General features: G+C 56.6%; 1 protein-coding gene and 2 long non-coding RNA genes across 4 annotated transcripts in view; all 3 read left to right on the top strand.

Annotated features, from left to right (window-relative positions):
- The first annotated feature begins 4,576 nt into the window (after nt 1–4,576).
- LOC135420551 (PHD finger protein 7-like) lies at nt 4,577–8,124 on the top strand. Of its 2 annotated transcripts, XM_064668173.1 has the most exons (9): nt 4,585–5,161; nt 5,259–5,350; nt 5,438–5,539; nt 5,696–5,820; nt 5,898–6,060; nt 6,148–6,254; nt 6,469–6,582; nt 6,715–6,833; nt 7,008–8,124. In XM_064668173.1, the coding sequence occupies exons 1-9, from the start codon at nt 5,119–5,121 to the stop codon at nt 8,081–8,083; spliced, it is 1,941 nt and encodes a 646-aa protein (XP_064524243.1). In that variant the 5' UTR covers nt 4,585–5,118; the 3' UTR covers nt 8,084–8,124. The 2 variants fall into 2 exon arrangements, with proteins under 2 accessions (XP_064524242.1, XP_064524243.1); XM_064668172.1 differs by having other exon boundaries at nt 4,577–5,161; nt 5,898–6,254.
- Nucleotides 8,125–9,446: 1,322 nt separating this feature from the next.
- LOC135420558 (uncharacterized) lies at nt 9,447–10,495 on the top strand. The gene is made up of 3 exons (XR_010433595.1): nt 9,447–9,742; nt 9,880–10,004; nt 10,082–10,495. It is a non-coding gene; the product is annotated as an uncharacterized LOC135420558 (long non-coding RNA).
- Nucleotides 10,496–10,776: 281 nt separating this feature from the next.
- LOC135420559 (uncharacterized) overlaps nt 10,777–14,120 on the top strand; it is a 28,004-nt gene continuing 24,660 nt past the window's right edge. The window contains exons 1-2 of the long non-coding RNA XR_010433596.1: nt 10,777–11,787; nt 12,866–13,049. This is a non-coding gene — a long non-coding RNA (uncharacterized LOC135420559). The remainder of the gene's footprint in view (nt 11,788–12,865; nt 13,050–14,120) is intronic.

The following is a 14,120-nucleotide window of genomic DNA, read 5'->3' as shown; positions in this document are numbered from 1 at the left end:
TTTCTCCCAAGGGATATCCTAGATGCAGTCAACCGAGCTGCACAGAAGGTGAGAGCCTGACAAGAGCAGGGAGATTTGTGCCAGGTGAGGTTTGCTGGAGCTTAGCCCAGACCCCAAGCAAGAAAGCCCAGCCCTTCCAACCAGCTCTGGGACAAGGAGGAGGCCCTGAGGCTGCTGCTGATGGGGCTGCTCTGCTCTTTCCAGAGCTGCTGCATCTGTGGCCAGAGTGGGGCCACCATCGCCTGCTGGGATGGCACAGGGGGAAGAGCAGGGACACCCTGCACCTGCCCGATGCCAGGGCAGAGGGAGCTCATCAGTTTTCCTTTTCCCATCAGACCACCAACATGGCAGGGCTTTAATGCATTTGCCCAGCTAGGAGACAGACACAGGCACTGCGATGCCAGTGAGTGCCTTTTTCCAGGAGGCAGGCAGGAGGCAGAGGAGGAGGGGTAAGTTGCCAAAGCTGCACCCCAGGGCTCTGCAGGGCTTGAAGCACAAGGACCCAGGAGAAGAGCTCAGCCAGATAATCCCACGCTTTGGGGATGAACCCGTTTGCTTCCCCAGGCCCTGGGAACTGCTCCTGTGCTCCTCCTGTGCTGCTGAGGGCACACTCAGGCACTGCTCTGGCCTGAGGGGCAGGGACCCACCGCTGACACGTCCCACGTCAGACAGGGAGGAGGAGCCCCCCGAAGTGAGGGAACCAGATGAGAGCAAAGTGCCCCTCCCTCAGCCTGGCAGAGGGGCTGTCGGGGTGGCCAGCGTGGGGCCAGGAGCAGTGGCACAGGGAGGCAGGAGCTGTCCAGGCATCCCGGGGCTGGGACCCTCCTTTCCTCAGCAAGCAGGGCCCAGCTGGGGCAGGGGACACCTGCTGGGACACCCGTGCCCACAATGTCCCGTCCTCCCCAAGGCCTCCAGCCCTGCCCTTCAGCCAGCCAGGCAGGGACAGAGCAGCCCTTGGGGTCAATCCTGCAGGGAAGCTGCCCCAGCCTGGCAGAGGTGCCATGATCTCTCTCCCCTCCAGCATGCCAGCTGTGTGGACGATCAGAGGCTGACCCGGACGTGTGGAGAAAAAAATCCAGATAAATGGGCTCTGTTTCCACGAGTTCTGCCGGGTGAGTTGCTTCATGTTTTGACAGGCAGTCCCTGCCACTCTCTCCTCATTAGTACATGTCCTTTTTTCTACAGGTTTTGCCAGCCACCTTCCTCTGCACAATGATGATCAAGTAGGATTCCAGGGCTTTCTCCGAAGGGTTATCCAAGATGTAGTCTCCCGGGAAGCACAGAAGGTGAGAGCCTCACAAGAGCAGAGAGATTTGTGCCAGGCGAGGTTTGCTGGAGCTTAGCCCAGACCCCAAGCAAGAAAGCCCAGCCCTTCCAACCAGCTCTGGGACAAGGAGGAGGCCCTGAGGCTGCTGCTGATGGGGCTGCTCTGCTCTTTCCAGAGCTGCTGCATCTGTGGCCAGAGCGGGGCCACCATCTCCTGCTGGGAAACAGTCTGTGACCTGAGCTTCCACCTGCCCTGTGCCAAGCAGGGAGGCTGTGTCACCCAGTTCATTCCACCATACAGGTACCTCCTGTCCCCTCCTTGCCACCACCAGGGAAGGGCCCAGCACTTCTCAGCTCACCCACCCCTTTTCCCCCCAGCTCCTACTGCCCCGCACACAGCCCACAGCAGGCAGTGGAGGCGACTCCAGAGCCAGGCACAAACAGAGACATCCTGCAAGTGAAACCACTTCTGGCAGCAATATCAGAGCCCCAATACACAGAGCCAGTCCAGAAGTCATCGTGACAGGAGCCACGTGAGATCACCAAGGGCTGGGAGGTGCAACAGTGGCCACGAAGAATCGAGGACATCCCAAAGGCAAAACCAGCAACCTCAGACTCCAAACTAATGCAGCCAATCTAGAAGTTGCCGTGACAGGAGCCGTGTGGCCGCCCCAAGTGCTGGGAGATGCACCCCCATCCAGGAAGCATGAAGACCATCACAGACGTGAAACCGGTTCTGTCAGCAACTTATCAAATCACTTCAATAAATGTATAGGACTGCTTTTTAAAATATTTTTGTGTATTTGCAAAATTATGCAAATGGCACTTTCGATGTCGCAGTGTTTAGTAGATTGTTTCATCCTAATGTTTCACCTGACACATTGGAGGCTATTGCAAAGCCCAAGGCTCAGTAGTATCTTTGTGCAGGTTTCCCTTTCCTCCCCCTTGGCTTTTGGCACAGCTTTCCTTTCCTTCCTATTCTATGGTTTCCCCTTGGTGTTGCAAGGGAGACGTTTGGAATGTTTTGCAATCCAGCGGTGCCACCGCCTTGATGCACTGAGGGCAGGGAAGCAGTGGCGGGGTGTTGGCAGCCCCGTCCTGTCCCTGCTGCCGGCGGCCCGGGGGCAGGAGCGCCCCGGCGGTGCCATGGCGGGTTCCCCTCAGGTGTGGGCAGCCGCAGCCCGGCTGTGCGGGGCGGCCCCGGCGGTGCCATGGCGGGTTCCCCTCAGGTGTGGGCAGCCGCAGCCCGGCTGTGCGGGGCGGCCCCGGCGGTGCCATGGCGGGTTCCCCTCAGGTGTGGGCAGCCGCAGCCCGGCTGTGCGGGGCGGCCCCGGCGCTGCCATGGCGGGGTTCCCCTCAGGTGTGGGCAGCCGCAGCCCGGCTGTGCGGGGCGGCCCCGGCGGTGCCATGGCGGGGTTCCCCTCAGGTGTGGGCAGCCGCAGCCCGGCTGTGCGGGGCGGCCCCGGCGGTGCCATGGCGGGTTCCCCTCAGGGCGGCCCCGCTGCCCGCGCACGGCGGTGTTGCCGGGGCAGCCCCGTCCCCCAGGCACATCTGTGCGCTGTGACCCAGCGGCGACCGCTTCCCGCTCTAAGAGCCCGCAGGAATGGCTGCCTGGCTCCAAAGTGCCCGCCGGGAGCGCGCTGGGATCGCAGGGGGAGCTCTGCCCGGGGCAGCCCCCGCACTCAGTCGCCCCGAGCCGTCCCGCTCTCCCCGCACACGGCGGCGCTTTGGGAACGGCCGCGGTCGGCGCTGGAGTGGCGGCGCTCGGGCACGAGGGAGCGCCGCGAGCCCGGGAAAAGCGTCGGGAACATTCTGGCACCGAGGGGAGCGCGGGCGCGGAACTCGGGCACCCAAATGATCGCGGGTCCCAGCGGGGGAGGGTCCCGCCCAACGGAGCGCAGGAGAGGACGGCGAGCAGCGAGTGCCGCGGGTTGGGCTTCGCTGCCCTGGAGGCAAAAACTGCACCGTGCGCCATCCAGAGGTTATCCATCGACCTTTCCCCAAACCTGCCGAGTGGGACAGGACATCAGAGCTGCGCCCTGCCCAGAGCCCAGGAAAGAAACCCCATCCCTTCCAACCAGCTCAGGGAAAAACATCCGGCTCCCAGCAGCTCCACAGAGGCTCCAGCACAGGAGCCTTGTCCCCCAGGCACATCTGTGGGCCGAGCCCTACCCAGAGCCCTGGGGCTGCCTGTGGAAGCCCCGAGGCTGCGGGATTTGCACGGGGTGGCCTTTAAAGGGCTCTCCCAACCCCAAGCCTTCTACCCTTCTACGGCTCTAATCTGCTCTGCAGTGTGGTGCTTACACAAGGGGCAGCTATGCCCTGTGCTGGATTAAAATCTGCCTGCCAGCCTGAATTCAGGCAGCGAGACAAAGACCCAGCTACCGGATTTTTTTGCTATTCACTAGGTGCCTCTGTGCCCAAAGTTTGAGCCCTCCCAGGACTTGCTGGATGGCAGCAGAGCCTTGTGGTGCCTCAGCCACTCCTCCCAGTCCATATCATCAGCAAACGTGCTGAGGGTGCTCTCTGTCCCTTCTGCCAGGTCACCGGGCAAACGGTCAAACGAGGCTGGCCCCAGCACTGAGCGCCGCGCTCACAACCCTCTGAGCTCTGCCATTCAGCCAGGTCTCAACCCCCTCAGTGTCCACGCATCTAAGCCACACTTGCTGAGCTGCCTGGGAGGGTGTTCTGGGAGGCAGGGTGAAAAGCCTTGCTGAAGTCATGGCAGACAACAGGCACTGCTCTCCCCTCATGTACCCAGCCAGTCACTCCAGCAGAGAAAGCTAGGAGACTGGTCAAGCATGATTTCCCTTCCTTTTATTCCACAGGCTTAGAGATGACATGCAGCATGAGCTGTTCTGTCCCCTTTCTGGGGATGGAGGTGACACTGATGGGCCCATCATTTCCTGGGTCCATCTTGCTGCCCTTTTTGAAGACTGGAGTGATGTCGGCTTCCCTGCAGTCCTCAGGCACCTCTGCTGGGGAATCAGCGTCCCTGATGTGCTGGCAGTGTTCCCTGGGCCAGGGGCAGGAGCAGAGATCTGCCTTGGCCAGGGCCGGAGCCCTGGAGTGGCACTGCCTGAACAGCACTTTTTGTGCAACAGTGGCTGCCCAAGAGTCCTTGGTGGCTGCCCCAGGGCCTGGCATTTGACCCTGTGCTTGCTGCAGCAGCAGCCGCCCCGGCTCTGTGCTTACCGAGCGCTCGGGACCCGCCTCGGAACCTCGGTTACCAAGGGGCTGCCTCACAGTGGGGGGGGTGGGCTGGGGCCATCCCTGCCCATATTTCAGGTGCATGATGCTGATGTCACAGTGGCCACTGTGACCCGTGAGGCCAAGGGCACAAAAACGGGACTCTGGGCTCAGGCCCAGTGTCAGTGTTACCTGATCACGAGAGGAGAAGGAAGAGGAGGGACAGCCCTTCTTTTGCAAACGCCTCTCGCTTCTTTTGCACAGAGAGTGTAGGAGCACCTGGAGGAGACCTTGGTGTTCCTCAACCAGACAACAGAAAGAGACGGCAGAGAGAGACCGGGCTCACACAGGGCTGACCAGCGAGTCAGGGGGCTCTACGCCTCAGGGCTCTGGCCCTGTGTTGCAGACTCGTCTCACTTCTGCCTCAGAACCAGTGGAGGAGCACCTGGAGGAGACCTCGGTGTTCCTCAACCAGACGACAGGAAGAGACAGCAGAGAGAGACCGGGCTCACACAGGGCTGACCAGCGAGTCAGGGGGCTCTACGCCTCAGGGCTCTGGCCCAGTGTTGCAAACTCGTCTCACTTCTGTCTCAGAACCAGTGTAGGAGCACCTGAAGGAGACCTCGGTGTTCCAAGGACAGAGACCCACCGCTGACAGTCACCATGTCAGACAGGGAGGAGGAGGCCCCTGAAGGGAGGGAGCCAGGTGAGAGCAAAGTGCCCCTCCCTCAGCCTGGCAGAGGGGCTGTCATGGCGGGCAGTACAGGTGCCATGCCCCGGGCCATTGTCTCTCTCCCCTCCAGAATGCCTGCTGTGTCGGAGATCAGAGGCTGACCCGGACATATGTGGAAATAAAATCCAGAAACATGGGTTCTGTGCCCACGTGTTCTGCCTGGTGAGTTGCTCCGTGGGCCCTCTCCAGCTTTCCAATGGGCAGTTCTCACCACACTGTCTCATCATCAGTGCATCATCTTTCCTGCAGTATTTTGCCAGCCTCCTTGAACAGCAAGAGAATGAACGAGTAGGACTCTTTGGCTTTCTCCCAAGGGATATCCTACATGCAGTCAACCGAGCGGCACAGACGGTGAGAGCCTGACAAGAGCAGGGAGATTTGTGCCAGGCGAGGTTTGCTGGAGCTTAGCCCAGACCCCAAGCAAGAAAGCCCAGCCCTTCCAACCAGCTCTGGGACAAGGAGGAGGCCCTGAGGCTGCTGCTGATGGGGCTGCTCTGCTCTTTCCAGAGCTGCTGCATCTGTGGCCAGAGCGGGGCCACCATCTCCTGCTGGGAAACAGATTGTGACCTGAGCTTCCACCTGCCCTGTGCCAAGCAGGGAGGCTGTGTCACCCAGTTTATTCCACCATACAGGTACCTCCAGTCCCTTCCTTGCCACCACCAGGGAAGGGCCCAGCACTTCTCACCTCACCCACCCCTTTTCCCTCCAGGGCCTACTGCCCCGCACACAGCCCAGAGCAGGCAGTGGAGGCAACTCCAGAGCCGGGCACCGAATGCCTCATCTGCATGGAGCCTGTGGAGGACAGAAAAACCTTCAACACCCTGGTGTGCCCAACCTGCAAAACCACCTGGTTCCACAGGGACTGCATCCAAGTAGGAGTGGTTCTGTCACCCCGGGGGGCACAGCAGGGGCTCAGCAGCACCAGGGCCTCACTCTCACTACTTGTGTTTCTGCTGCAGGGACAGGCTCTGCGCTCTGGTATTTTATCCTTCCAGTGCCCCATCTGCAGAAGCACTCGGGAATTTCTCGTGGAGATGTTTCTCGTGGGAATCCGAATCCCCTTCAGGTTGGTGTCCTTCTGCCTGGCTCACAACACAGGGGGTGCAAGTGCTGTGCTGTTCCAGGGCCTGCCCCAGCAGTCCTGGCCCTGCCCTGTTCCGTGAGTCCCGGGTTCAGCTTCCCGCAGGAGCTGGAAATGGCACAGGGGGAAGAGCAGGGACACCCTGCACCTGCCCGATGCCGGGGCAGAGGGAGCTCATCAGTTTTCCTTTTCCCATCAGAGAGCCATCATGGGAGGAGAATGATGCATTCGCTGAACTGTTAGACAGACACAGGCACTGCGATGCCAGTGAGTGCCTTTTTCCAGGAGGCAGGCAGGAGGCAGACGAGGAAGGGTAAGTTGCCAAAGCTGCACCCCAGGGCTCTGCAGGGCTAGAAGCAGAAGGACCCAGGAGAAGAGCTCAGCCAGATAATCCCACGCTTTGGACACTTTGTCCTCACCTCCATGAACCCGTTTGCTTCCCCAGGCCCTGGGAACTGCTCCTGTGCTCCTCCTGTGCTGCCGAGGGCACTCACAGACACTGCTCTGGCCTGAGGAACAGTATAACCAGCTGGGAATGTGATGGCTGTGCTGGCCTGGGCACAGGTAAGAGGCAAAGCACCCTGCTGACCCTGGGCCTGGTGCCCCTGGGCATGGCAGTGGGTGCTCAGGGTGGGTTTGGCAGAGCCAAACCTCCCTCCAGGGAGGGCTGGAGGCACTGCTCTGGCCTATCTTGCCCCAGGTCTGGGGTGGCCTTGACATTCCTGCTCCTCCTCACAGCCTCCCGAGATGAGTCAGGTCTTGCTGGTGTCAGTGTCGACAGACAGTCAGGACTGGAGCCTTGTGATGGCTCCAGGGAACCCCAGACCACCAGCACAAACACAGGAAGCCTGGTGCTATCAGGGCTGTCTCCCAGTTCTGCACCACTGGACACCATCAGCCCCAGCACCAGCGCCCAGGTGCCAGCCCCTGTCTCTTCAGCACCACAGACCAGCCACCGCCGTACCAACCGACAGACAACATGGGAGCAGCCTCTGCAAACTCCCTCACAGGAGACGAGCAGCTCCAGCCCTGACAGTCAAGTAACATCGGGGTCATCCCAGAGCACCTTCACAGAAACTGAGGACAGCAGCAGCTCCAGCAGTCGAGGGCCTGACCGCCGGCAAAACCACCCCCGCCGGCAACGTCGGGCCCAAAATCCACACTTTCGGTCCAGAAGTCCCCTGGACAGGACCCATGAGCCATCACCAAGTCCTGGGAGGTGCAGGCCCAGGCCGAGACCATCAGGGACATCCCGCAGGCGAAACCGCTCCCACCTGCAACGTGAGACCCCAAATCCATCCGGCCGGTCCAGAAGTCGCCACGACAGGAGCCAGGTGAGAGCACCCAGTGCTGGGAGGAGCAGCCGCAGCCGGGAAACATCAAGGACATCCCGCAACCAAAATCGCTCCCGCCAACAACATCAGACCCCAAATGCATCCGGCCGGTCCAGAAGTCGCCGTGTCAGAAACTGTGTGAGAGCACCAAGTGCTGGGAGCCGCATCCCCAGCCAGGAAGCATCAGGGACATCCCGCAGGCGAAACCGCTCCCGCCGGCAACGTCAGACCGCAAATCCGGCCGGCCGGTCCAGAAGTCCCCTTGACAGGAACTGCACGCCACCACCCAGTGCTGGCAGGCGAAACTCAAGGGAGACAGCAGCCAGGAGTTCCCAAAGACAACAGCACTCCCGCCAGCAGCGTCGGACACGGAACTCATCCACCAGATCCAGAAGTCGCCGTGATGGGAGGCGTGTTAGAGCACCAAGTACTGCCAGGCGCACTCACCGGTGGGACGGTGAGACACGGACCCACCGCTGAGACATCCCACATCAGACAGGGAGGAGGAGGCTCGGAAGGGAGAGAGCCAGGTGAGAGCAAAGTGCCCCTCCCTCAGCCTGGCAGAGGGGCTGTCGGGGTGGGCAGTACAGGTGCCATGCCCGGGGCCATTGTCTCTCTCCCCTCCAGCATGACTGCTCTGTCAACAATCAGCAGCTGACCCGGACATCTGTGGGGAGAAATTGCAGAAACATGGGCTGTGTGCCCACGAGTTCTGCCTGGTGAGTTGCTCTGTGGGCTCCCTCCATGTTTTGACAGGCAGTCCCTGCCACTCTCTTCTCATCAGTGCGTGTCGTTTTTTCTACAGTTTTTTGCCAGCCACCTTCCTCTGCACAATGATGATCCAGTAGGATTCCAGGGCTTTCTCCCAAGGGATATCCAAGATATAGTCTCCCGGGAAGCACAGAAGGTGAGAGCCTGAGAAGAGCAGGGAGATTTGTGCCAGGCGAGGTTTGCTGGAGCTTAGCCCAGACCCCAAGCAAGAAAGCCCAGCCCTTCCAACCAGCTCTGGGACAAGGAGGAGGCCCTGAGGCTGCAGCTGAAGGGGCTGCTCTGCTCTTTCCAGAGCTGCTGCATCTGTGGCCAGAGTGGGGCCACCATCGCCTGCTGGGATGGCACAGCGGGAAGAGCAGGGACACCCTGCACCTGCCCAATGCCAGGGCAGAGGGAGCTCATCAGTTTTCCTTTTCCCATCAGACCACCATCATGGCAGGGCTTTAATGCATTTGCCCAGCTAGGAGACAGACACAGGCACTGCGATGCCAGTGAGTGCCTTTTTCCAGGAGGCAGGCAGGAGGCAGAGGAGGAGGGGTAAGTTGCCAAAGCTGCACCCCAGGGCTCTGCAGGGCTTGAAGCACAAGGACCCAGGAGAAGAGCTCAGCACCTCCATGAACCCGTTTGCTTCCCCAGGCCCTGGGAACTGCTCCTGTGTTCCTCCTGTGCTACCGAGGGCACCCCCAGGCACTGCTCTGGCCTGAGGGACATCATAACCAGCTGGGAATGTGATGGCTGTGCTGGCCTGGGCACAGGTAAAAGGCAAAGCACCCTGCTGACCCTGGGCCTGAGCAAAGTGCCCCTCCCTCAGCCTGGCAGAGGGGCTGTCGGGGTGGCCAGCGTGGGGCCAGGAGCAGTGGCACAGGGAGGCAGGAGCTGTCCAGGCATCCCGGGGCTGGGACCCTCCTTTCCTCAGCAAGCAGGGCCCAGCTGGGGCAGGGGACACCTGCTGGGACACCCGTGCCCACAATGTCCCGTCCTCCCCAAGGCCTCCAGCCCTGCCCTTCAGCCAGCCAGGCAGGGACAGAGCAGCCCTGGGGGTCAATCCTGCAGGGAAGCTGCCCCAGCCCTGCAGAGGTGCCATGGTCTCTCTCCCCTCCAGCATGCCAGCTGTGTGGACGATCAGAGGCTGACCCGGACGTGTGGAGAAAAAAATCCAGATAAATGGGCTCTGTTTCCACGAGTTCTGCCGGGTGAGTTGCTTCATGTTTTGACAGGCAGTCCCTGCCACTCTCTCCTCATCAGTACGTGTCCTTTTTTCTACAGTTTTTTGCCAGCCACCTTCATCTGCACAATGATGATCAAGTAGGATTCCAGGGCTTTCTCCCAAGGGATATCCTAGATGTAGTCTCCCGGGAAGCACAGAAGGTGAGAGCCTGAGAAGAGCAGGGAGATTTGTGCCACTGCCCAGACCCCAAGCAAGAAAGCCCAGCCCTTCCAACCAGCTCTGGGACAAGGAGGAGGCCCTGAGGCTGCTGCTGATGGGGCTGCTCTGCTCTTTCCAGAGCTGCTGCATCTGTGGCCAGAGCGGGGCCACCATCTCCTGCTGGGAAACAGTCTGTGACCTGAGCTTCCACCTGCCCTGTGCCAAGCAGGGAGGCTGTGTCACCCAGTTCATTCCACCGTACAGGTACCTCCTGTCCCCTCCTTGCCACCACCAGGGAAGGGCCCAGCACTTCTCAGCTCACCCACCCCTTTTCCCCCCAGCTCCTACTGCCCCGCACACAGCCCACAGCAGGCAGTGGAGGCGACTCCAGAGCCGGGCACAAACAGAGACATCCTGCAAGCGAAACCACTTCTGGCAGCAATATCAGAGCCCCAGTACACAGAGCCAGTCCAGAAGTCATCGTGACAGGAGACATGTGAGATCACCAAGGGCTGGGAGGTGCAACAGCGGCCAGGAAGAATCGAGGACATCCCAAAGGCAAAACCAGCAACGTCAGACTCCAAATTAATGCAGCCAATCTAGAAGTTGCCGTGACAGGAGCCGTGTGGCCGCCCCAAGTGCTGGGAGATGCACCCCCATCCAGGAAGCATGAAGAACATCACAGACGTGAAACCGGTTCTGTCAGCAACTTATCAAATCCCTTCAATAAATGTATAGGACTGCTTTTTAAAATATTTTTGTGTATTTGCAAAATTATGCAAATGGCACTTTCGATGTCGCAGTGTTTAGTAGATTGTTTCATCCTAATGTTTCACCTGACACATTGGAGGCTATTGCAAAGCCCAAGGCTTAGTAGTATCTTTGTGCAGGTTTCCCTTTCCTCCCCCTTGGCTTTTGGCACAGCTTTCCTTTCCTTCCTATTCTATGGTTTCCCCTTGGTGTTGCAAGGGAGACGTTTGGAATGTTTTGCAATCCAGCGGTGCCACGGCCTTGATGCACTGAGGGCAGGGAAGCAGTGGCGGGGTGTTGGCAGCCCCGTCCTGTCCCTGCTGCCGGCGGCCCGGGGGCAGGAGCGCCCCGGCGGTGCCATGGCGGGGTTCCCCTCAGGTGTGGGCAGCCGCAGCCCGGCTGTGCGGGGCGGCCCCGGCGGTGCCATGGCGGGTTCCCCTCAGGTGTGGGCAGCCGCAGCCCGGCTGTGCGGGGCGGCCCCGGCGGTGCCGTGGCGGGTTCCCCTCAGGGCGGCCCCGCTGCCCGCGCACGGCGGTGTTGCCGGGTTCCGGGCACGATGAGGTGGGACCGGGGCGGGAATAGTGAATGCCGTCTTTTATATCGCCCCCTTCGTTCTTCCCTTGTGGAGTATTTTTCTCTTTCGCCAGGGCTGTCTTGACTGAGGTTTGATTTTTTCTGTCTCACGCTCTGTGTTCATGGCAGCCGGGCCTACACGGCTTCACCCTGCTCACTGCATTTTGTGGGTGAGGCAGCTCGTCTGCCTTTCCAACAAACTGTGCAGTTATGAGGTCTGCATGCGCACAGGATAAAGAACTAAGTTGTTTACTGTGACAGCTGTGTTTTTCTGCAGCTCAGTTGGCATATATCAGCTGTCTGATATATGACACTGCACACACAGACCCTGAGGATCCCTCCGCTGCCAGCCCTGCCGTGTGTCCCGGTTCTGCCACACTGTCACCGTGCTGTGTGTGCCTCCAGACCTTGGAGTGTAAGGGGAGGGGAGGCAGGTGTGAAATACAGTGAAAAAAGAAGGATGGAAATAAGAGAGACCAGTTGCTTCCAGATGCAGAACTCGGCTCTCTGTTATGTAAGACTGTTTTCTTCTCCACCTCCACCCAATGTCACTCTGTCATGTGCACACTCTCCTTCTCTTCCCCAGACAGCTGGATGCATGAAGAACCTTTGAAAAAAAAGGATTAGGGCAGGACAGCATTTTAGGAACATCTGTGGAAGCCATCGCCAGCTATCTCTTTGCTGAAGACAGGTGCTGGTTTTAACCAGCATTTCATTACAGCAGGTCTGTTGATATCCATTTTGTATAATCCAAAAATAGCTTGTTCAGCTTGGGAGTGAGGACATCCTCCCTAAAGGTCTGGGGAGCCTGAGGCTATGTCTTTGCTATGTTCAGAAGGCTTATCTCCAGTTAGCTTTAATCCAGCTGGACTGACTACAAGAGTACCCAAATAGAAACTCAGAGTTTGTTGTGGGTTCACCAACTCAACAAGTGTCCAGGCTTCCCAAGAGGCTTCTAAAACCTGAAACAGTCAAATCTGGCCCTAGCCTGGCTGCTACAGTCATTTTATTGTGCCTTAGCACAGGAATGTAACTTTTTAATGTGACTGATGAGTGAGAACACCATTCAAATCATTAGGACACTAATTCTTGAGGGTTTGGCCATGTTACTGGGTTACTGAAATTTTTGTGTATTCAGCACAGTAGCTGAATGTAGTTAGTGAATGAACAGCACATAGTTGTGTTTCCTTGAAAATAGAAAGGTAAAATGCTTTAGCTGTGGGTTAATAGAGCACAGCTCTTAAGTAGCTGTGCTTTAATGGTAGTGATGCCCTGTGTCCAAGCTCTAGATATGTATGTTACCTTTGAAAAGATAAAGATATCCTGCTGCTTCTGGTAATGGTATTACATTTGGAAGAACAGATGCTGGTCAGAAGAGATGGTAGTGAGCATGTTGTTACTCTGTGTCCAATGCAAGGTAACATGGTAAATCTTAACCACAAAAGTGGTTTAAGGTAATTCACTTTATGTGGCACCAACAGTTTCCATAATTCAGCTGGGAAGTGGTTATTCTGTATAACTTGCAAACTTGTTTTCATCCAAGGCAGGTATGTGTTGAAACACTTGAGTGGAGCAGTACCTTAAAAAAAAAATATAAACCACACACATACTTCTTGTGATGGTGGTGAAGAGCCTACTGTCTGAAAAAACTGTCAGTGCTACAGACTGCACTAGGAAAGAAGGCTGCAGTTGTCTTACAGACATTATGTTTTCACATTTTACTTAAGTTATTGCTGAGGAAAAATGAAGCATCATTATTGTTTAATTTCCTAACGGATTAATATATTTGTATTTGAAATAAGGTATCATTGGCCTCTCCAGTTCCACGTTTAAAACTGGATTCTGTCTTCAGAAGTGCACGAATTTCTCAGGTCATCAGAGAGTTTGCTGCAATCACCTGTCTGTGCTGCCAAGGCCACTGAAGTTAGCAGGGAAGCAACTGAGTCGTGTGCCAGCATTCCTGCCTCTGACTGTCCACTGGGTGTGGTAAGAAAGGGGAAGGGTTAGCAGTAGTTGCCTCAGTCGTTTGCTCTTTGTGATTGTCACTGTGTTCTCATTTTGGTTTCTTTTCTTTTTTCCTTGGTGGGCTTCAAACCACGCTTCGTGTACAAACACAACTTCCAAGGAAACAAAATTCTGTTGGCTCGGTTGCATTAGGCATAACTCCAGAATTCAGTTTACTGGTAACATGTTTGTGTACATGCAATTATTTATTTTATACATCCAATGTGTATTGTCACAACCCCCCAAAAATGCATATCTTCAAATTTCCGTGTGTAACCGACTCCTCTGATGAAAGGCCTGTGACTTCTCGGCCAATTACTTTCTTTTTCCAATTGCAGAAGAAATTTCCCATTCACCCCAAATTAATCAGGTTTTAGTGGTGGCTGTTTAAGGCCCACTCTCTGCTGAACACTTTCACATTAATACTGGTTTTGAAGTTGACACCTAAAGTTGTAACAATTGGTTTACTGACGGACCTGAACTAATGAGACATCCTTATTAACTTAGTCTTTTTAATTATACATAAGAGATTTTCTCAGCCTGTTACTTGGGATCATTCACTTTAATATCACTTTTTATGATCAGAGGGTATTACTGAATTGCATGGGGCCTCTCAGGGCTTGCTCCAGCATATCAGTTCTCAGGACATTACAGTTGTTAATTTTATTATTTTATTCTGGGGTTTGCTCCAAATTCAACATTGCTTTGCATTAGAATAGGGGCTGAAGAGGTGGGATGTTAGCTTTTCCATTTCATATCTTAAAGCAGCTCATATTTTTGCATCACTTCTCCCTGGGCTAGGGTACACCCCGGATTTCCAATGAAAAGAGTTACTGCTGGGACAGGTGAGACTTTTAGACCCTTAGGTCAGTGCTGATTTTAATATGCAGGTCACAAAGGGAAAACAATTTTTTCCTTATTTAAAAAACCAAAACAAACCTCTGTAATGGTATTCTAGTCATAAACCCAAGGCTAGGTTTGTTTTTTTAGGAGGGGGGTTTAATTTACTTTCTGCTTTCACTTTAGTACCTTTTGAAATTGCCTCACCTTTGT

This window comes from Pseudopipra pipra, chromosome 11, assembly GCF_036250125.1.
Source record: "Pseudopipra pipra isolate bDixPip1 chromosome 11, bDixPip1.hap1, whole genome shotgun sequence".
Taxonomy (NCBI): Eukaryota; Metazoa; Chordata; class Aves; order Passeriformes; family Pipridae; genus Pseudopipra; species Pseudopipra pipra.
Note: the sequence above shows the minus strand (reverse complement) of the source record. Positions and strands in the feature narration are given on the sequence as shown.